Source organism: Narcine bancroftii, chromosome 4 (assembly GCF_036971445.1).
Source record: "Narcine bancroftii isolate sNarBan1 chromosome 4, sNarBan1.hap1, whole genome shotgun sequence".
Taxonomy (NCBI): domain Eukaryota; kingdom Metazoa; phylum Chordata; class Chondrichthyes; order Torpediniformes; family Narcinidae; genus Narcine; species Narcine bancroftii.
The window spans coordinates 250,643,650-250,665,145 of NC_091472.1; the positions used below are offsets into that span (position 1 = coordinate 250,643,650).

Genomic DNA, 21,496 nt, shown 5'->3' on the forward strand with positions numbered 1-21,496 from the left:
TGTTCAAAAGATGTTGGTATGCATAACCAGAGGAAAAGATGTCTGTAACGATTACTAAAATAACAAAGAAGATGTGTATTTATGTGGTGGATTTTGCATCCTGTTAAGGATTTCCCAAAAGTACCTTTAGAAAATGAATTAGTTGCTGTGGTAATGCATCTGGCTATTGATTGGTGATGTTATGTGTTTCCAGATATTGAGGATGGCCAATCAAAGACTGGAGAAAAATCAGGATTGGGTCAAGCATCCGAAGGTGTACATCTAATGAATGTGGAATTGGAAAAAGAGAAAAAGCAAAATTGCTGTAATAAAATTCTTGAGCCTATCATCACATTAAGGGATGGATGGGTAGCTTATTACAACCAGCCTATATTCTGGGCTGGCATGGGCCTGGCATTCCTCTACATGACCGTGCTGGGCTTTGACTGCATTACAACAGGATATGCTTACACCCAAGGTTTGAGTGGGTCTCTGTTGAGCTTGCTGATGGGGGCCTCTGCTATCGCTGGAATTCTGGGCACTATTGCCTTTACGCAAATTCGCCGAAAGTGTGGCCTGATTCGTGCAGGTTTCATTTCTGGTACAACTCAGTTTTCATGTCTGATTTTGTGCGTGATTTCTGTGTTCATGCCTGGAAGTTCTTTGGATCTATCCGTATCCCCTTTTACGGAGATCACCAGCAGATTTATGGGACAAAATTCCTTGATGAAACCTGTTTTACCAACATCAGAACCACAGCTAATCACCACATTTGGATACAATTCAACGACTGAATCCACAGATAGTGAGGAATTTCAACCAAAATCTTACATCTCCGTTAGTCTGCTCTTTGCTGGCATCATTGCTGCAAGAATCGGTAAGTGTTAAACTCAGATCAAAACTTATCAAGAGCTTATCAAAAACTTATCAAACTGATCGTCCTTTTAACATGCCTGAGGATACTGTGGGCATCGAAACTGGGGACATTTTAGGGTTTGCACTGTATTCAGAGAAAAGAAACTAACATAGGTTGGATCAGTTTTCTTTGTGATTAAACCAGTGGTTCAAGTAATCCCGTAATGACCACAGAGCACCTATGGCACTGGATTAAACATTTGTATGCACTAGATTAGTGGTTTTCAATCTTTTTTTCCACTCCCATACCACTCTAAGTGATCCCTTACCACAGAGCACCCATGGCATTATGGGGTCATGCCCAGTGGGTCATGCAAATTCCTATCACAGCAATCCCATCAGTCCTCTTCTCATTTCCCTGAAACCCTGCAACTTATTCTTAGATGCCATAGGTGCTCTTTGGTTAGTAAGGGATTACTTAAGGTGGTATGTAAGTGGAAAGAAAAAGGTTGAGAACCACTGCACTAGATAAATACATTTTATCAAAACCCAATAAAATATACTTGAGTCCTTTGAGTGTATCCCACACTTCAGGAATGTTAATCCATATGATGCACAGAGGTCAATGAGTCAGCATATATTGTTCAATTAGCAACCTTTGTAGCAAATTCCACTGTGCATCATAACAATGGACATTGATGCAGATTGTATTTGAGGCTAGCTTTGGTATTAACTAATGGAGCTGACTCTATTCAGATCACTGGCAAGTGGTCTGGGTGCCTATCTTCACACTCCCTTCATCCTCTAACCCCTAATCCTCCTAATCATTACAGTTCTTCATCCTCTCCACCTTTTTTCTCACTCACATACCACCTTAACAATGCCTTATTAACTACAGAGCACCTATGACAATGGATTACTTAAGGTGGCATGTGAGTGGGAAAAAAAAGGTTGAGAACCATGCTCCCCTAGGGAATATTTCCTACCACATCCTCACCTTTCATTTTTCCCACTAATCTCCCTCTGACCTCCACATTAATCTCTATAATGGTATATTTTGTGCTTCTATTCTATCAGATAATGGAGCTTGTGCAGTTGAATCTGAGTTTTGCTTTAAATTGGTGCAAAACTCCTTTGTAACATTGTTTTAAGGTGCGATTTCATGCAATGAATTGGCACTAAATGAGAACTTGGAACTCAACTACCTGAGACAAGCAACCTTCATTAAGAAATAGAAGGAAAAATTCAAACTTTATAGCTTACTGTCAAGAAATACTTGTAACAAAGTTTCATCTTAGCCTTCCAATATGCAGCATTATTTCAGATTGTCATAATAAAGCGAGAAAGAAAAATACATCCATATTCAGATGGATTTAAATATTCCATCTGGCAATGCCAGTGGCAGATGCAATATGAACATGTGCAAAATAATGGATCTCTATAAATTTGGGAATGATGGATCAAAATAACCCTGAGTACTAAATAGGAGTACAAAATATTGTTCAAAACAAGCCTTAATATTCCTTAGCATTGATTTGCTTCCTGATACTTAACATAAACAGATATGAAAATCCAATTTAGCATGCTTGAAATGTGTCAGTAAATTAGGTCAGTTTTTATGACAAAACAATAGCTTGTGATCACCATTAATTAGATTAATTTTCTTTAAATTCACATTATTTAATGATCTGGATTTAAATTTTGAACTCAAGTGTTTGGACTGCTAATTCAGCCTTTTGATTAGTGGTCCAGTAAATTAACCCCTGCATTAACACGTCTCAGGCAATTTGACTGAGGGGAACTGAGAAACTTGATACAGTAAGTTGAAGGGTTTAGGTGCCATAGAACTCTCTTAAACTAAAATATTAGGAGTTCTGGAACAACTTTTCTGGAAATGTAGTTGAAATGATGACATGTTCAAATGCATCTGTACAAAAAGTCTGTGAGGTAGGTTGACAAAAGCCAAGTTATAGTGAGAAGCAAGGTCAACTGGCTTAAATTTACATGTAAAATTTAGACATACAGCACAGTAACAGGCCCTTCTGGGCCACAAGACTGTGCTGCTCAAATACACCCAATTAACCTACAACCCCCAGCACATTTCTTCTGTCTTTTTCTGTTGTGTGACTATAATTTTATTTCAGATTTTCATAGAACAAATAAAATTGTCCTTGTTGAATAACAATTTAATCAGAATGGATAGAAAATATTGACAAAGAGAAGCTGTATGAATGTGTAAATCTAAAGGTTGGCATTCACCTATTCTCAGTTTAACATCACTGTGCTAATTTCTCCTGTAAAACAAAATGGCCAAAATGAAACTGGAAACAGGGTAGTTGATCACGTTCTGAGAGTGCCCAGTGAAACAGAGCTTGTGGAAACAGGGTAGTTGATCACGTTCTGAGAGTGCCCAGTGAAACAGAGCTTGTGGAAACAGGGTAGTTGATCACGTTCTGAGAGTGCCCAGTGAAACAGAGCTTGTGGAAACAGGGTAGTTGATCACGTTCTGAGAGTGCCCAGTGAAACAGAGCTTGTGGAAACAGGGTAGTTGATCACGTTCTGAGAGTGCCCAGTGAAACAGAGCTTGTGGAAACAGGGTAGTTGATCACGTTCTGAGAGTGCCCAGTGAAACAGAGCTTGTGGAAACAGGGTAGTTGATCACGTTCTGAGAGTGCCGGTGAAACAGAGCTTGTGCCACTGGCAGGTTGAGCTGCAAAGGTGCATTACCATCCCTGTGTCTTTGGGGAGCAGTGCAAAGGCAGGGTTGTCAGGGCTCAGAGCTAAACACACCTATTCCCACAGCAGCTACATACCTGCTGAAGGAAAATGAGGTGAAGAAGGGATGTATTGATTATCATCAATTCCAGTTCCCACCATCCAGTGTCTTGATAGTCCAGTGGCAAAAGCGGCCCTGCACTGTCAAAAGGATTCTGGATGATCAGTGAGTCAGAGATCATGACATGATACCTGGGAGAGGGTATGATTAAAAGACGACGAACAAGGAAAAATGATTGGGAAAATATTTTGACCCACGGAGAATGTGACAAGCAGATCGAGACATACAGTGTGTAACAGGCCCTACAGCCCAACTTGCCCAAGCTAACCAAATTGTTACACCAACACTAGTCCCACCTTCCTTCATTTGCCCATATCCCTCTCAACCCATTCCATCAATGTATCTGTCAATTTTTAAATCATATATTGCCCTCAGTATCTGTTTCATTCACCTTCTCTGGCAGCCTGTTCCATACACCCACCATCCTCTGTATAAAAAGAGTTAGCCATCAGGTTCTTGTTAAATCTCTTCTTCCCCCCCCCCCCCCCCACTAACTCCCCTTACCTTAGACTCATGAACTCTGGTTACCAATTCCTCTACTCTGAGCAAAACCCTCTGCGTTCACTTGGTCTATTCGTCTCATGATTTTGTATACTGATGTTTTGATTAGTATGTCAAACTCAAAATGGAAACCCATTTTCAGATTTATTGTCAGAGTACACACATGACATCACCTACAACCCTGAGATTCCTTTTTCCTGCAGGCACAGCAGAATTTTCATGAACCATTTGGAATTCAGCACGAAGTGCTCCTTGTTTTCATTTGTGATTGTTCCACAAAGGTCATAGTCCCACCTTTCAGGAGCACTTTTAAGTTGGTAATTGTGGAACCGTGCGTCCTGTGGAGTAGTGATGTCACTATGTGAATGTGTTACATTGAATAAATGCCAGGCGTCACCCAGTTACCCAAAGGCAGTGATATCATCTGGAACCAATTCTTTGGATAGGTTTATGAGTGAATTGTAGATAGAAAATAGGTGATAATTGATTCAGTGTTATCAACTGTAGAAGCTACATGTTGTCTGCTGAGCTGAAACTTAAGTTGCATAACCTTTCCACAACCTACCAAGCTCCTTTGTGTAGATTTGACCACCTACTTTGTTTAGTCAAACTAACTGTGACATTCAATTATCTTCCCTTAGGGCTCTGGTCATTTGATTTAACTGTCACGCAACTCATTCAAGAAAATGTGGATGAATCAGAACGGGGCAAGATTAACGGTGTACAGAATTCCATGAATTATCTTCTCGACCTATTGCATTTCATCATGGTAATATTAGCTCCAAATCCAGAAGCATTTGGTGTTCTCGTAATAATTTCAACCTCCTTTGTTGCCATGGGGCACTTGATGTATTTCAAGTATGCTTACAACTTATTGGGAAGTCAACTCTTTGCCTGTGGCTCCAAAGACTCCGAAACTCAGGTCAACAATCCCAAAATATCTGATTGTGTGTCAGTTAGCACAAGTAATGACTAAAGAAGTAATCCTAATTCTAACCTATACTTTACATTTTTAAGATATGTATTTTTCAAGTAGCTTGGACATCTCAAATAGTAATATTATATAAAATAGGCCACATTTTTAGTGCCTGCATATTTTTTTCTGCTTCATACTCAAACAAAAATTTTGCAAGTATGGCTCAATTGGAGATCTCCAATTGATTTATTCAAATCTTAATGGAGTCATTTGCATTATGGGTCAGGGAACATTGTGGCATCATTGAATTAGTGCAGTAGCTGATGTTAGTTGGGTCAGAAAAAAAAGTAATACAAAGGTTTTAAGTAAAAATGCTGCACGGTTGTACTCATATTACCATATGTTAGATGAGATGTAGATGAGGTTAACTTTTAAATGCTGTTTCATCAAATAGCTACTAACAAAGGGGATATTGTCTCTTTATAATTTTAAGCTCGAGAATGGTATTACCAGTATATTTGATCTTCTCCAGTATATTTTCTCCTCCTTCCTGCTAATATTATTAAAGGAACTGTTTGCCAATCTGCAAATAACATTGTAATAGACATCTCGATAAAAAGGAGCATTTCCCACTAAATTGTGCCTTGACATTAAATTTATAAAATGCTGAAATAAGCAAATACTATCATACTGTAAATAAATAGATGGGAGTGAGGTTTGAAATGTGCAGGGAATAGGAACTTGATCAACATATGATAATAAAATCTGTTGGCTGGAAAGCGTGTTTAATAACCCCACTTTCCTTGATTAACAAAAGGGTAGAAATAATTGTGCATTTCCAAGAAATGTTGTTCCATATTTTAACATCTTCTCATGACATAGATTAGAAGTCATTGGAACGATTGGAAAACAGGCATTTTATATTTATGAAATTGTTAATCAGGCAGCGACATGACCTTGTGGAACCTTGGTGTTGGTCAAGGCAGGAGGAGGATTGTTCTGTTTTTCACATGGCATTATGTTCAACAGGGTGCCCTCTAGTCATTATTACATAAGGAATTGTAAAGAAGAATGTCACTGCGCAGTGAACAGAATAATATCACTTATGACTGTGGAATACTAGACACAGCACTCAGCCGTAGCATATTAACTAGTCCAATGGAAGTTTGAAGTATTGAAGGTCACAATATGTAAATGGCAAAAAAAAACTACATTTTTCCTTGTTTGAAGGTGGATATTTTAACATTAGTGCAGGCTAATCTAGATGTAAGAAATTAACATCAAGCCTGCGATGCAAAGAACAGGGAACAGTTGCAATTGTAATCATTTGATGTGAACCGTGAGAACTTAATCATTGCCAATGGATTTGAACTTGGGTCTCCTAATTTTTATTATATACTTTTAGAAAAATCTTTATGCTTAATATTTATGTTTTATTAAAGTTTGAAATACAATTTATGGATTATAAAATCCATTTGTAATTCTTTTATCAGTCTGGTTGAAAATTGTAAAAATTATGAAAATAAACACTCCAAAGTCTTAGTATCTAAAATTTAAAGTGCTGCTAAATAAATGTTGCTAAAATAACAAATTTTTTTGGTGGTGGTTATTTTTGCAGTTTTCCTGTTAAATTTAACAAAAATAAATTCCCTATCTTGTGTGGAACAGCAACAGACTGGTGAGTTCATGTGGAAAAGTGAGAGCAATTCTCATCAGTAGGTCCAATAGATTTACCTTTTTGGGTCACACTTGGAATTCCGTTACTTGTTGCTCTTCACAGCTGATTAAATAAACACTTTCAATTGTTTTTTTTAGCATTTTTGAGGTCAGAATCAGAAGCAGAATTGATTGTCATGAACATGCCATGAAATTTGTTGTTTTGCAGTAGCAAATATTTATATAAATCAACTTGCAAAATAAGTGAAAATAATGCAAGAAAAGGTCAGTGTCTCCGGTTCATTCAGGAATCTGATGGCAGAGGGGAAGAAGCTGCCCTTGGGCCATTGAGTGCTCGTCATGCGGCTCCTGTATCTGTTTCCCCACTAGCAAAGTGAAGAGGTTTTAACTGCTACAACTTATTTTTATTAAACTATATTAACTGTTTAATATTTATTGTTTTTGAATGCCAGAATTTCATCTGAAATCAGTGGTTTTAAAAGCTACAAAAGTAGATTGAGAGCTAACTCTTTTGTGTGCAGTTCTGGTTACACAATACTGGAAGAATGTGATAGCAGTAGAATGGTGTGGAAGAGACTTGTCAGTGTGTTGCCTGGAATGTAGGGTTTTAGTTACAAGGAGAGGTTGTTTCGGAGAGGTGAGAACATTAAAGAAGATCTGAGCAGTAGGGGTTCCTGCCTAGAGAGTGGTAGTTGTATGGAAAGAGCTGCAAGAGGAAGTGATAGAGCCAGAAACATGAAGTGTTTAAAAGGCACAAAAGGGCATATCTCACTGGCCTGGAGACTAGGTGGAGACCTGCTGGCGACTCGAGTCTCCGTGACGTCTCCTGGAGACTAGCCGGGTCTCCGGGGAGTCGCCGGAAAATGGAACATGTTCAATTTTTTCTGGAGACTTTTTCCAGTCTCCAGCAAGTCTCCGTGACGTCTCCATCAGTTGCGGTGACTAATGTTGTCCGCGACTGGGGAGATGTCTCCGCGACATATCCGCAACCTCTCCGTGACGTCACCATGACCTGCTGGAGACCGAGGAGAGGTCGCGGCAATGCTGCAGAGAGGTCGCGGAGACGTCTCCCCAGTCATGGACAAGATTAGTTGCCGTAACTGATGGAGACAATGCCTTGGTGAGAACGCAAGCCACGTTTTGGTCGCGGCGACGTCTCCGCCAATGAGATACTACCTTTAGATAGCTATTTGCATTGGAAATAAATGAAGGCAATTGGTATAACCATTCATGTCACAATCAGCATTATTGAGTTGGCCAAAGGATCTGTTCCCATGCAGTGTAGCTCTATAACTCTGACTCCATCAGCAAGGAAAATAATGCCAGAAAGAAAAAGCAGCTGTGCCTTTCACTAAAGTATGATGGGTTTTGGAAATATTTATGATTTTACACTGCAATCTCCTCTCTTTGCTGACATTAACATACTTGGATACATTTCCAAGGGTGTTGCTGGATATCGAGTTCCTCAACCCCATGACCACTCTTTCAGAGTAGACAGGAATGGTGAATGTTACCAGGCTCTCAAAATCATGTAAATGTGGGCAGTAAATACACATTCATCAAGGGTCCAGCAGAAGCCATTCGATAGCAATCACCGTGTGAATCTGGTGGATGTATTTTTGCCTTCCTATCACAGGCACACTGAACTCAGTTGAAGTACTTCTGATGCTTTCTCAGCAGAGAACAGCCAGCTCAGTCAATATTCTGGATTGCACCAGATCTCGGAGCGAGAAGCAAGCTCTCCAGCTGACGTGCACCGTAAATTTCATCAGGGTTTTACTACCTTATGCAATGAATAAAAATATTGAATCTTGGGCAATATTATGCTGTTGACTTGTCTACCAGGAATTTTCATGAACCTGACTGAACTCTTGTCATTTATCACCAAGAATAGCACCAAATTCGTCACCAAAGACAAAACTTTCTTTTATTTCATCAACCTGACCTGGTCCCAGAAATTAAAAGACGGTATTTTAACTCATTATACCCAACAAAAGCACTCCAGGAATGTCCGTTGAGGATTTCAGATTGATGGGGGATACTCAGTTGCGGGTTTACATTGGGTTTTGGACACATTTCTGGCAAAATTACAGCAGCTCACATGAAGTTCCTGGGCAAGAATCAATTACAGTTGTTGCAAAATGCCAACTGGAGTATAGCCAGCACATCTACTACAAAGAACCAGGCAAGAAAATAATATGCAGAGGTGACCCTAAACCTACAGTTCAATTTCTTGGTCCAAATTAGAATCAGAATTTATTGTCATGAAACATATCATGAAATTCAGTGTTTTGCAGCAGTGTTCTCATTGTGCAAATATTTTCTTTAAAGCACCTGACAAAATGATAAAATAGGGCAAGAGAAAGAAGCAGTCAAAGTAAGGCAGTGTCTATGGTTCATTAGGGAATCTGATGGCAGAGGGGAAAAAGCTGTCCTTGTGCTGCTGGGTGCTTGGCTTTAGGCTCCTGTACCTTTTATTCCCCCAATGGTAGCAGAGTGAAGAGGACCATGAAGATGGACGCTGCTTTCTTCAGACACGAGCTCTTGTAGATGTCCTCTACGGAGCGAAGCCTGTGATGTTGCAGACCGATTTAACGACCCTCTGAAGTTTTTTTTTCCTGTCCTGATTGCTGGCACCTCCGTTCCGGACAGTAATGCAACCAGTCAGAATGCTCTGTCTCTCCACGATACACCTATAGAGGTTTTCGAGAGTTCTTTGGTGACATATTGAAGCTCCTCGCAAAGTATAGCCACTGCCGAGACTTCTTCATGATGGCATCGACATGGAGGCTCCAGGACAGATCCTCAAAGATGAGGACACCCAGGAATTTGAAGTTCTCCCTTGATGAGGACTGATCCATGTTCTTCTGATTTCCTCCTGAAGTCTATATTCATCTCCTTGGTTTTGCTAACATTGAGTGCAAGGTTGTTGTGACACCACTCAACTAACTAATCTATCTCCCTCCTGTACACTTTCTCATTGACGTCTGTGATTCTGTCAACAACAGTGGGGTCATAGACAAATTTGCAGATAGCATTAGAATTGTGCCTCACCAGACAATTATGGGTGTAGAGTGGATGGAGCAGTGGACTAAGCATTCATCCTTGAGGTGCACCTGTATTGATAGTCAGTGAGGAGGAGAGATTGTTTCCAATTCAAACCGTCTGTGGTCTTCCGATGAGAAAGATTATCGACAGAGGTCAGTCAACCTATATCCATCTAATTTTCTACTAAATGTTCCCTGCTATTTACTTATATAATCTGTTCTATACCCTTCATGATCATGAATTTAATCTCAGACATACATGATCATTAAAGTACTTTGCCACACCCAGGAGCAGGAAAGGGCTAGAATTTCCCAGTATTTCACTGGAATATCTGCCTCTGAACCAACATAGGATGGGAATCCTAATTCATTTGGATTCCTAATTCATTGTGGATATCATTGGTAGAGAAATGATGCACTGGCATAATGAGATGGCACCAGTGTAGAGCGCATCAAAAGAACCAAAGACTTGTTGATCCAAACCAAGGCTTTTATTAACTAAAAGACTGGAGCATATCACAAGTAGGTCGACCAGTCCAGAATGACCTGGTCTGGCTAGGAGCAATCCTTTAAGACCTGCCAGTAGGTGTGGCTACACTCTCAGCCAATCACAGTCATCCTACACTACTATCTGTACACATTGGTGATAGAATCTGTACTATCACAACCAGGAATTCCATGGTGACTTCTCTACTAATTGAAGAGTGAGAATGTGCAACTTGCTGCCAAAGATTAGGGTTGAGTTGAATGGTAAAGCTGCTTGTGAGAAGAAGGTGGATGGCAAGAGTGGGAAAAGTAGTAGGAAAACAGTGAGATGGTCTTTCCAGTCACACAGTCAACAAGAGGCAGGTTGCACTACAATTTCAGTGAAGGGAAGGCAGGGCAGATCTCACCAGTGTCCACATGCAGCAATACACAGAGCATTCAGACTTAGCCTGATTAGTGGCAAGTGACATTCACCTCATTATAGTCCCAAAACAATGAGTGCTTCCACAAGAAAGAGTATAGCAAACTTGACTAATGCTCTCCAGACCAGGCACACGAGACACTGCAGATGTCTCTCATGTGTTTTTTCAGGTAACAAATCCCTTTCTCTTCTTCTAAGTTACTTCTCTTTTCCCTCCATCCCTCATTTTTGTCCACTTCCCTATTTGCTCACACTAGACTCATTCCCCTCCCTCACTGGTTTCAACCTCAGCCACCCATATTTCACCAAGAAGAACTCCCCCCAACATTTGGATCCACCGGTACCATCTGTCCTTCGCCTCTATTCTAATGCCTTCCATCATACAAACATTGTCGCTCTGTTTATCAGATTCCAGCACTGTCGGTGCATTATACAAAAGTGGTGGAGAAACTCAGTAGGTCACGTAGCATCCATCAGACATGAAAGATAAACAATATTTTGGGCCTGACTCCTTACTCTGGAATGTGGAAAAGCAGGTAGACAACAGAACAAAAAGGTGGTGGTGGGGGGGGGTGGGGGGGGGGGGTTATGGAGGTGTGAGAGGAGAAGAGGAGGGGAAGGGAGAACCAGCTAATAGGTAAGAGGTACTATGTAGATACAAGTGGGAGGAGAGAAGACAAAGAAGTTGAGAAGTGATAGGGGAGGGGAAGAGGCCTACCCTTCTTAGCCTTTTCCCCATCACTTTTCAGCTTTCCCTTCTATCCTTCCATCTGTATCCACCAATTTTCTTTGTTTTTTTTAGCCTGTGCACCCCCCCCCCCCCCCCATCCTTCCTCCTCTTCTTTTTTCAATTCAGTTATCTGCCTGTTTTTACACATTCCTGAGGAAGGGGTCAAGCCTGAAACATTGATTACCCTTTACTTCCCATGGATGCTGTGTTTCTGCAGCTTCTGTGTACAGGTATTGCACTCAACCCCAGCAACTGCAGATTTTCTTATTTACAGTAACTAGCACTGTTAACTTTCACTTGTCACTGCCCCCAGTCATGTTCTATTCCACTCTGAATGACTCATCATCCTTCACATGACTCCTTTTTTTCCCTTACCTCCTCTCTTTGTCTGGCACCTGCCAATCAACTGTCTCCACCTCACCATCTGTCCATTACCTTTCACCCCTCCCTGATTCACCAATCCGTACTGACCCCTGTCCAACCCCATCCACTCAGTCTTCATTATATTGGCTATCACTCTCAGTCTTGATAAAGGGTTCTGGCCCTAAATTTGATCATTCTTTTTCTCCCACTGATGAATTAGGGGAGATGGGGAGAAGGCAGGTAGGTGGAGTTAGGTCATAAATTAGATCAGCCATGATCGTATTGAATGGCGGAGCAGGCTCGATGGGCCATTTTTGGCCTACTCCTGTTCCTACTTCCTATGTTGCTCATCCTGCTGAGTTCCTCCAGCAGATTATTTTTACTTCTCTTGTGTTTTCCCTCATCTACATCACAGAGGGTCTCCAACATTATAGATCCTGACATTCTCCTGAGGTCTTCCATTGACCAGAAAGTTAACTGGACCAGCCACATAAACACTGCGGCCACAAGAGCAAGTCAGGGATTGGCTATTATCTAACAAGTAGAGAGATACAGCATAGAATCAGGCATCAACCATATACTTACATTCATCCTCCACACATTATCAGATCTTCCCACTCAACTGCAAACTAGGGACAATTTACAGTGATCAATTCACCTCCTGATCCATATATCTGGAACACGGGAGGAAACCACAATACCTGGAGGAAACCCTCGTATTCACAGAGAGAATGTGCAAGTACCCGTGGACAGGATTGAACCTGTGCCTTTAGTGCTGTGAGGCCACTGTTTTATTGCTTACACCACTCTTCCACCCTGCGAATAAACCAATTAATTCCAATCCTTTTCACAATTCATAAAGACTTCAAAAAAATTCTTATCACCCACCTGCAGGCTGCAGCTCCATCACTTTCTTGGGTGCAGTGCATACCATCTACAGAAAGGACAGCAATATCTCACCAAAGCCTCCTGACTTGCAACCAGAGGATCATTGACATTGGTACGCCAACACAAGTTTTCCTCCAAGTTGCTCATCATTCCAATTTGAATCTTACATAATTACAACACTGTGTATAGGCCAGGGGTGGCCAAACTTGCTTAAGGTAAGAGCCACAAATGATAAAGCTCAGATGCTTGAGAGCTGCAGGACAAGAACAAAATTCACCCATACGTTTTTATTGTTACATACACATTTTGTAACAAAAAAATTATATAAATTTTAAGAAATGGATATTCATGAATTTTATTAATGCATGCAGTTTTTAAACTGTTAATTTGTATTAGTTTCAGTAATCACAAAGGCACAAATATGTTAAAAAATAGATATATTTTAATCAGATTTCACCTTACAAAATTAGTCTTATTATAATCATATTTTTATGACTAAAATACAATACTACAAATATCAGGCTATTAAAGACGCGAGTCAGGCAGGCGAGGGGGAGAAACTGGCAGCGCGAGTCGGGCGGGCGAGCGCAGGAGACCGGCAGCGCGAGTCGGGTGGGCAAGGGGGGAGAGACTGGCAGCGCGAGTCGGGCGGTCGAATGGGGGGAGACCAGCAGTGAGGTCAAAGAGCCGCATGTGGCCTGCGAGCCGCGGTTTGGCCAACCCGCTATAGGCCCTTCAGCCCTTGACGTTCTGCCAACCTATGTAAATCTGTTCCACAGCAATCTAAATTTTCCCTTTCTCACACCCATTAGAACATAAGCAATAGGAGCAGGAAGAGGTCATCCAGCCTGCTCGGCCATCCAGTGAGATCATGGCTGATCTGATGATAGGGTCATCTCCACTTACCTGCCTTTTCCCCATATGCCTTCATCTCCCTTCTGTGTTAGAATAGATTTGACCAGAGTACATAAATAAAAGATCAAATTGAATCAAATTTCCAAACCATGTTTAAAACAGTAATATATTCTATCAGGCCAACTTTACACATAATGCCAACTTTGAACAATTTTCCCCTGAAAGCACAAGAGCAGCAAGTTAGTAATTGTTAGTGATGCACTTTCTGCAGTTTAATAGTTGGCAGTCAGGGGAAGTTGTGAAATGTGGGTGAGGTTTGGGTGTTGAGACTGGTGAGACATATGAATGCTCAGAAGGAGTGATAACTGAAGGACACTGTTGCTTGATGAGTCCATGATTTACAAGCAGGAAGCAAGTAACTAGGAAAACTAACAGAATGTTATCATTTATTGTTGAGGGGATTGAAAATAAGACTTAAAAAAAAGTTTTACTGGAACTGCTGTAATGGAAGCGCTGCCCCTGGTGTGTACCCGGGAGAGTGGGGAGTGAAGTCTCAGTGCTCTCTCCCCAGGATCCTACTGCCCAGTTGTTATGCTGATGCCCCCATACAGGTTTTAAACAGCCCATAGAAGGGGGTAGATGGTATTTTTTTTAAAATCTGTGAAACCACAGAGGTCCATACCCCAAAATTGCAGTGTCTATGCTTACCAACAGACATGGGATTGTGAGGAGAAGTCTGGGACTGGCCTACAGTGAATGTGACCAGTGAGGGACTCAGCGGCTGAATGACCCACTCAGGGCTACTGGATACTGACGACTGAGGGAACCAGATATCTGGACCAGGATTTGGGTGCTGACAGCTTACTGATTGTATTGGAGATTCAGAATTGGGAGCCTGGGCTAAGCTGGTGATGCCTCTTTGTGTGTTTGAATTGCAAGCAAAGGTTGACAAATTTTGTGCATTTATTGCATGACAATGAAGGAATCTTGAAATAAGGGAGGTTATGGCTGTTATTTATGGTATTTGATAAGAATCTGTCTGGAATATTCCACATACGATTAGCAAAGTAATTAGTGAAACGCTATACAGCACCAGTGATCCAGGTTCAAATCCGACGTTGTCTGTAAGTTTGTACATTTTATCCTTGACTGCATGGGTTTTTCCTGGGCGCTACAGTTTACTCCCACCTTCCAAAGATGCACATGAATGGTAGGTTAATTGGGTGCAGTTGAGCAGGATGGGCTTATGGGCCAGAAGGGCCTGTTACCATGCTGTATCTCCTAATTAAAAAAAAGTTTCCCTCTTGTAAGAAAGAATGTTGTACAGTGGAAGCAGTTGAGAGATTTGTTAGACTAATATCTGCAATTGGTGTGTTTTATGATGAGAGGTTGGAGAGCCTAGGTTTATCCCACTGCTCAGAACAAGAGAAAATGGGCTGAAATATATAAATTCCAAGGGGTGTGGGATGGAGAGAAAATGTAGTTCCTATCAAGGGAGAATCTAGAACCCAGGTCACAGTTTAAAAATAACAGACTTCCCATTTAAGACAGAGCAAAAGGGATTTTCTTGCTCCAAGAGAGTCGTTAGGGCTGTGGAACATTCATCCTCAAGAGCAAGTGAAAGCAGTCTCTGAATACTTTAAAGGCAGGGATAGACAGATGCTGGATAAGCAAGGTAAGGTGAAAGGTTATGAGGTGCGCACTAGAATATGAAGTTGAAGGTAAACAAAGCAGCCACAATCTTATTAAATGGTGAAGTAGCTCAAGGAGCCAAGTGGCCTACTCCTGCTCCCGATTCAGATGCTCACATAGCGCAAAGCAGTAGGTGCAGCCTGTGAGGCACTTGTTGAGAGGTGAGAATTGTCCAATGAATGACCATCTCCCCCTCCCCTCTGGCCAAAGCTTCCACTGTCACCTCGGAAAATTTGGCTTCCCTCTCTCACAGTTTCTTCCAACTTCCACTACATTAAATACGATAATGGCACACAATGATTTTCAATTCAAATAGACGTAGTAAAAATACAATGCTGGAGAAACTCAGCAGGTCACACAGCATACTTTAAATAGCAAACATAAAGATACATAACTAACGTTTAAGACCTTGGAAAAAAAAATGTTTTCAATATAATAATTCTTGTGTGAATTGTGTTATTGTATCTTAGTTCATATTTAGCCAAATAAAGAAAAGCCATCTTAGTGCCAGAACAAGTTTGAGACATTGCATCAAAGCTAAATTGCAGTGGTACTAAGTTCAAAGTGTTCTTATAATGTTGATGAAAGATAATCTTCTATTGGCCCTGTTCTCAGGCCTTGGAACTTGCATTTTTCAAGAACAATCAGTTGCATTTCTTATTATTTCAAAAATTAGGAACTTAAAAAATGGATTCCACTAGTGTAGAAATCATGTCAGAGATTAGTGTTGCAATTTATCTTTCACATCCTCCTTACATTATAAAAAAATCCAATTTCTGCATTGTTGCAACACAATGAAAACCAATTTTCAGTCCTGAAGACACCAAGAAAGTGATGGAACGTGGTTCAGTTGTCTATAAAAAATAAATATTTTAAGCTACAGAAAAACTCTTTTCAATTTAAGAAAGTAAGATTTTTCAGCTTTAATAAACTGTCATGCGGAGCAATAAATCTAAATATGAATTTGCAGAAGGAAACAGAAGTTCTGACCTTAAAAAAAATCATCACAAAACAATCACGAGGAAAAATTGCAATGAGCTGAGTCATGCAGACAACAGACATCGCCGTATGAACTGATTTTACTTAGGTGAATTATCTTTACACTGGTATTGACACCTAGGTATTTGAATACTGATGATTTAAAAGCCCAATTTCTACAGCAGTATTTGAGAATTTATTACAAAATGAAACTCATGTTCTTGCAGAGAGTGGCTATGTATTCAGCTGTAATATTTGGTTTTTCCAAGTCTTTCTGTTTACACACTTGGGGAGATAAATGGACAGTTTTGACCTTTGTGCACAGCCAAATAATGTTGCAGTCATGTGCTAAAAACAAATACAATTCTTCACCAGCTTGGAATGCATAAGGCCACTTAAATTTTTTTTTTAGCCATACATACAGCACGGTAACAAGCCATTTCAGCCCTCAAGTCTTTGCGGCCCAATTTACACCCAATTAACCTACACCCCCAGTAAATTTTGAACAGTGTGAGGCAACAAGAGCCATTACATCTTAACAGATAGGTAAATGTCTTATAACCACAAACCTCCCTTGCAAGAAACATCTCTACAAAAATATAGGAGAATAAAATTATAATAAAGGTTATTTCATTGCATCTACTTTCAGTTTATGGATCAGAGGATTAATTCCTCCAGTTTAAAAACCAGTCGGTGGGAAGGCCATCAGGTGTAAAATGGAATGTGGAGTTGAAGTTTCTACCTGTCTGTGGCCTGTGTAATGCAGATACAAGGATGAGATGGACTCAGTTTTACAATTTAATGCCCTATTTTTATTTGTTTCAGCTCTGTCCATGAGTGCAGGGCCACAGCACCTCAAGCCGATTTGATTTCAGCAAACTGACTATTCCTGGAACCTGCCTGGTGTATTGTTATTGAGTCCAGAGGACCCCAAAAAGCAACAGCAATAGATATGCACCACAACACAGGGTTACTTAAACAAAAGTAGTTTTTAATTATATTTGAACAAGAAAACAGAATTAAACTTTAACTTATTACTTAACCTACTTAATCCCCCTCTAATACTAAGTGCAGGTGTGTGTAATGTATATTTAAGATTAGAAAAGTTCTTTGGATCACAGTCCAATCTCACTGGTTGCAGGCAATTCTTGCACTGTACACAGAAGTTAGCATTAATGAAGTTCACCAGGCTTTGGTGTTTAACAGGCAAATGGTTACCACTCAAGAGGGTTCTTGTTGGCTTTCAGAGAGAGAGATTCCTTTTCCAGGACATCCACAACTGATTTCTTCTCAATCAGACTTGCTGATGAAACTTGCCCCCTTCTGGGTTCTCCTGATGATCCTCTTTCTTTCAGGTCACCTTTCTGATCGCCAGTCTTCTCCTTTGACCAGGCAAAGTTTGCCAGCTTGTCCCTTTGGAACTGATTTCTGTGACTCCTTCTCTCTCTGTGTCACTCCCTCCCTCTCTGAGAGCAAAGCTGTTCTGTTCCTGCCCGCAAAAATCACATGCTCTCCCAGGCAAGTTGTATTCTGCAACTTTGTTGCTCTCTTTGAAAAAAGCATTCTGCAAAAGTCCAGCAAACATTCTGTGTTTTATTGTGTCTATCAGAGGAAAACACTTTGCATGTAAACCTTTCTGCAGCAAAGTTATCTGTGTGTGTTCCAGTAATCGCCAGCACTTCTATTTGGATGAATTAACAGAAGTGGCTGAGTTGGGAACCACAGCCCAGCTATCACCACTGCATGCAATGGTAGCTGGGTGATAAAAGAATAATCTAAAAATTACCACTTTTGCCACATAAATCCCAGGTTGCAAAGATAATGTCACATATCGTCACATCTCTCCTTTTCAATAAATCTCATCTGCTGTCTCCAGCCTCACACATTACAAAAATCTCAAAGATGGGGTGTGTGGCAAGATGGCGTAGAGGACAGATGTGCGATCCTAATCCTCCCCAGCCAGTTTTTTTAAGTACCTGTTTTTAAACTTTAAATTAAGTATATAAACGCTTTAATTCTGTTTTTAAGTATATTAGTTGTCTATAATGGCGGCTAATATTAAAAAACCTAAGGTTCAACTACAGAAAAAACTACTTTTTAAAATTACTGAAGAACTGAGGCCTACCTGTCCAGATGGAACCACAGAGCTGCCGTCGGGTGCCTCCAAGCCACAGAGAACTCCAGCCAGGTTGAATATTACGCCGGCGCTTGTCTTTTCCCCGCAAGATGGTGCCGGCTTGTTGAAGAAACCAACTGATGACCCATGCATTCGCGAAGTTGGGCACGCAGGTGATCTGAAAGAACAAAGAGCACTGCCAACTGGGGAGTCGGGGGCACGCAGGAAGATGCTGGAGACTACATCTGTGCAGCCCCTGGCTCTGCCGGGCATGCGCGGTGCTTCCAGGGTCCGTGATCTGATGGAACGTGTATGGTCTGTTTGGGGGGGTGGGGTGCCACGATGTGGTCAGGGTGCCGTCGTCGGGCGTCCAAACCCGCAGTCGCACGGGGCAAGTCTTGACAATGAGGGAGCAAGAAGAGGACTTACCTTACACAGCTAGTTCCTAGGAACAACTGGAGGAGGAGCCTGTAGAAGGTGGGTCTCAAGATGTGGAATTGGAATCCGGACTGAACTCTATTTTTACTGTGCTGGAAGGGATTGCCTATTATATGGATACTATGTCTCATCAAATGACCCATATGCAATCTACAATGTCTGAAGATTTATCTATGCTTAAGAGAGATGTTAATAAATGCCTTAATTCAGTCAATATGGTACAGGAGAATTTAAAAAAAATTGAGACAGCTTTTTTTGAATGTAAAGAGCAAGTTCAACGTAATAAAGAAAAAATAGAAAAAGTGGAAAATTCGTTTGTGGATTGGCAAATTCAGAAGAGAGAATTATTTTTAAAAATTGATTCATGGGGGGGAGGGCGTGGCAAGATGGCGTAGGGAACAGACGTGCCTTCCAGACCTCTCCTGACTCTGATTTATTGTTTTGTCTTTAAGTGCCCGTTAAAGTTCTTTTAAAAGTTTATAAATAATAAGAGGTGTTGGATTAGTGCCTAATGGTTTATATGCAAAAAATGAGGTAAAAGAAAATATCAACAGACTGTTAAAAAACTACATTTTCCAAAATTGTCTGAGCCTACTTGTTTACAAGAAGCCAGGACTCAGCGCAGAATGGATCCAGAGGAGGACGTGCAGAGTTTGGCATTGAAGCTCTGTTTTAAGCCGGTGAGGCTCTTTGAAGGTCGCATTCAACAGCTTTCAGACCAAGGAGCTGGACGGGTGCCAGTATTTCACACAACGGCCACTGTGAGTGCTGTTACTCAGTCTTTGACAGTTGAATCAGCTGGGGCGCCACCAGCTGGAGAGTTAAAGAGCTGTCATTCGACTGCTACAGTGGTGGCGCTGCAAAATGCATCTTCAATTACAACGGTTTTTCCAGACATCGATTCAGTGAAGATGATTAAAGAGATTTGGCTTAAAGATAACTGATCTTCAGTCTCCTGGCATTGCTGGGGGGGACTTTGAGAGGGATTTTTATACGAAGTCAAACTGCTAGAAAAGATACTAAATTAAGGGAAGGGACAGAAGATCCTGTGGTCTCCAAGGAACAGCAAGACCCCATTATGCCTGAATCTACTTCTGTTGAAATGTCTGTTAAGGATCTTGAAGATAAGATATATTCTGTATCGAGTCACTTAGCTAATTTTGTGAACCTGTTTATTTCCAAGACTAATGCGATGGCGGAAGTCATTAATGGAGCTTTTAAGCTTGAAACCATTGAAAGATTTGAAATGTGTGATCAAGGTTTAGTCGATGCACAGGATCAACTGCAAGATGAAAATAGAATAATTGAAACATTGCAGATCCAAAATAAAAAATTAGCAAAAAAGGTTGATTATTTGGAGAATCAATCTAGACGGAACGTGAAAATTGTTGGTTTGCCAGAAGGCATAGAAGGACCAGATCCAAGAAAATTTTTTACTGAATGGATTCCACGAGTGTTAGGACAGGATAAATTCCCTGAAGATTTAATACTGGAATGTGCTTATAGAGTTTTAAGAAGAAAATCTTTTTCAGGACAGAATCCAAGATCTGTTTTGATCCGTTGTTTAAACTATTGTGACAGAGAGACAATTTTAGGTACGGTTACTAGAAATGCCCAGCAAAATAGATCTCCTTTGATGGTTCAGAATAATCCTGTTTTCTTCTATCAAGATTTGAGTCAAGAAATTATGTTTCAATGACGCAAATTTAATTCTGTGAAAGAACGGTTGTGGAAAAAAAGACATAAGGCAACATTCAGGTATTCTGCGGTACTGAAGATTTTTTAGGATGGAAATTAGCCAAAGTTCTTTGACAATCCTAAAGAGGTTATGGACTTTGCTCAGTCTCTACCAATCATGCAGTTTCAGGAACGATGTAGTCCTTCAAGGTCTCCAAAGAGAGTAGAGATGTAAGGTGGGATCCAGATTTTTAAAAGAAATGGAAGCAATGGTGACCGAAGTGGTAACGTTGATTTAAAAAAATAAATCTTTTATCTTTTTTTTTTAGAAGAGTTTAAATAGTTTAAATAATGATGATAGTTTAATGAAATGGGAGTTGGGAAAGGGAACTGGGTGGGCACTAGTTTCCAGAAGTCATCAGCTACTTGTGAGTTATCTCACACCCAATATTTTGGGGGAGTTACCGCTTTGGGCAGTTTAAACAGGAGGAGGTAGTTGTGACCTCTGACCTGTTTTTTTTTCTTTTTAATTTTTGGGTTAAGAAGTGAAGGTTTTTTTTTAAATTATTTTTTTTTAAATAAATAATTTTTTTTAACTCTTTTTGTTTTCTGATTGTAATTGAGAGGGAATTAGAAGGTTTTTTTTTCTCTTTTTTGGGGTTTTTTTTCTCTTTTTTCTTTCTTTTTTAAGAGGATGATGTCACAGAAGATAATAAGTCAAAAATTGAGGATGTTGAATTAGATGAAGAGGAAGATGAGGGGAAGGTGATAAGAAGAAAAAGAAGAAAATTAAGTTCAAATACATTGAGGGAGAAGAGTTTAATAAAATTAACTTAATTTCAATAGAGAATTTTGAAGATGTTATAAATGAAGAATATGGAGAATTTTATGTTTGAACATTTTTTTTCTTTTTTTTATATAAGGGGAGGGGAAGGGAATAAAAAGTTTATCTGATTGTTTTTCTAAGGGATGTTTTTGTTCTCTCGATGAATTATAAAGAAAACTTGGTATTAATGGAAATTCTGTATTTATGTATTATTA

The 21,496-nt window shown here is 40.2% G+C and overlaps 1 protein-coding gene across 3 annotated transcripts in view; it reads left to right on the plus strand.

Annotated features, from left to right (window-relative positions):
- Positions 1–6,678, plus strand: part of slc40a1 (solute carrier family 40 member 1) — a 46,446-nt gene extending 39,768 nt beyond the window's left edge. For all 3 annotated transcript variants that reach the window (XM_069934725.1, XM_069934726.1, XM_069934727.1), the window contains 2 exons: positions 194–856; positions 4,813–6,678. In XM_069934725.1, the coding sequence (XP_069790826.1) occupies positions 194–856; positions 4,813–5,147 (998 nt within the window). In that variant the 3' untranslated portion in view covers positions 5,148–6,678. The remainder of the gene's footprint in view (positions 1–193; positions 857–4,812) is intronic.
- The last annotated feature ends 14,818 nt before the right edge of the window (positions 6,679–21,496 follow it).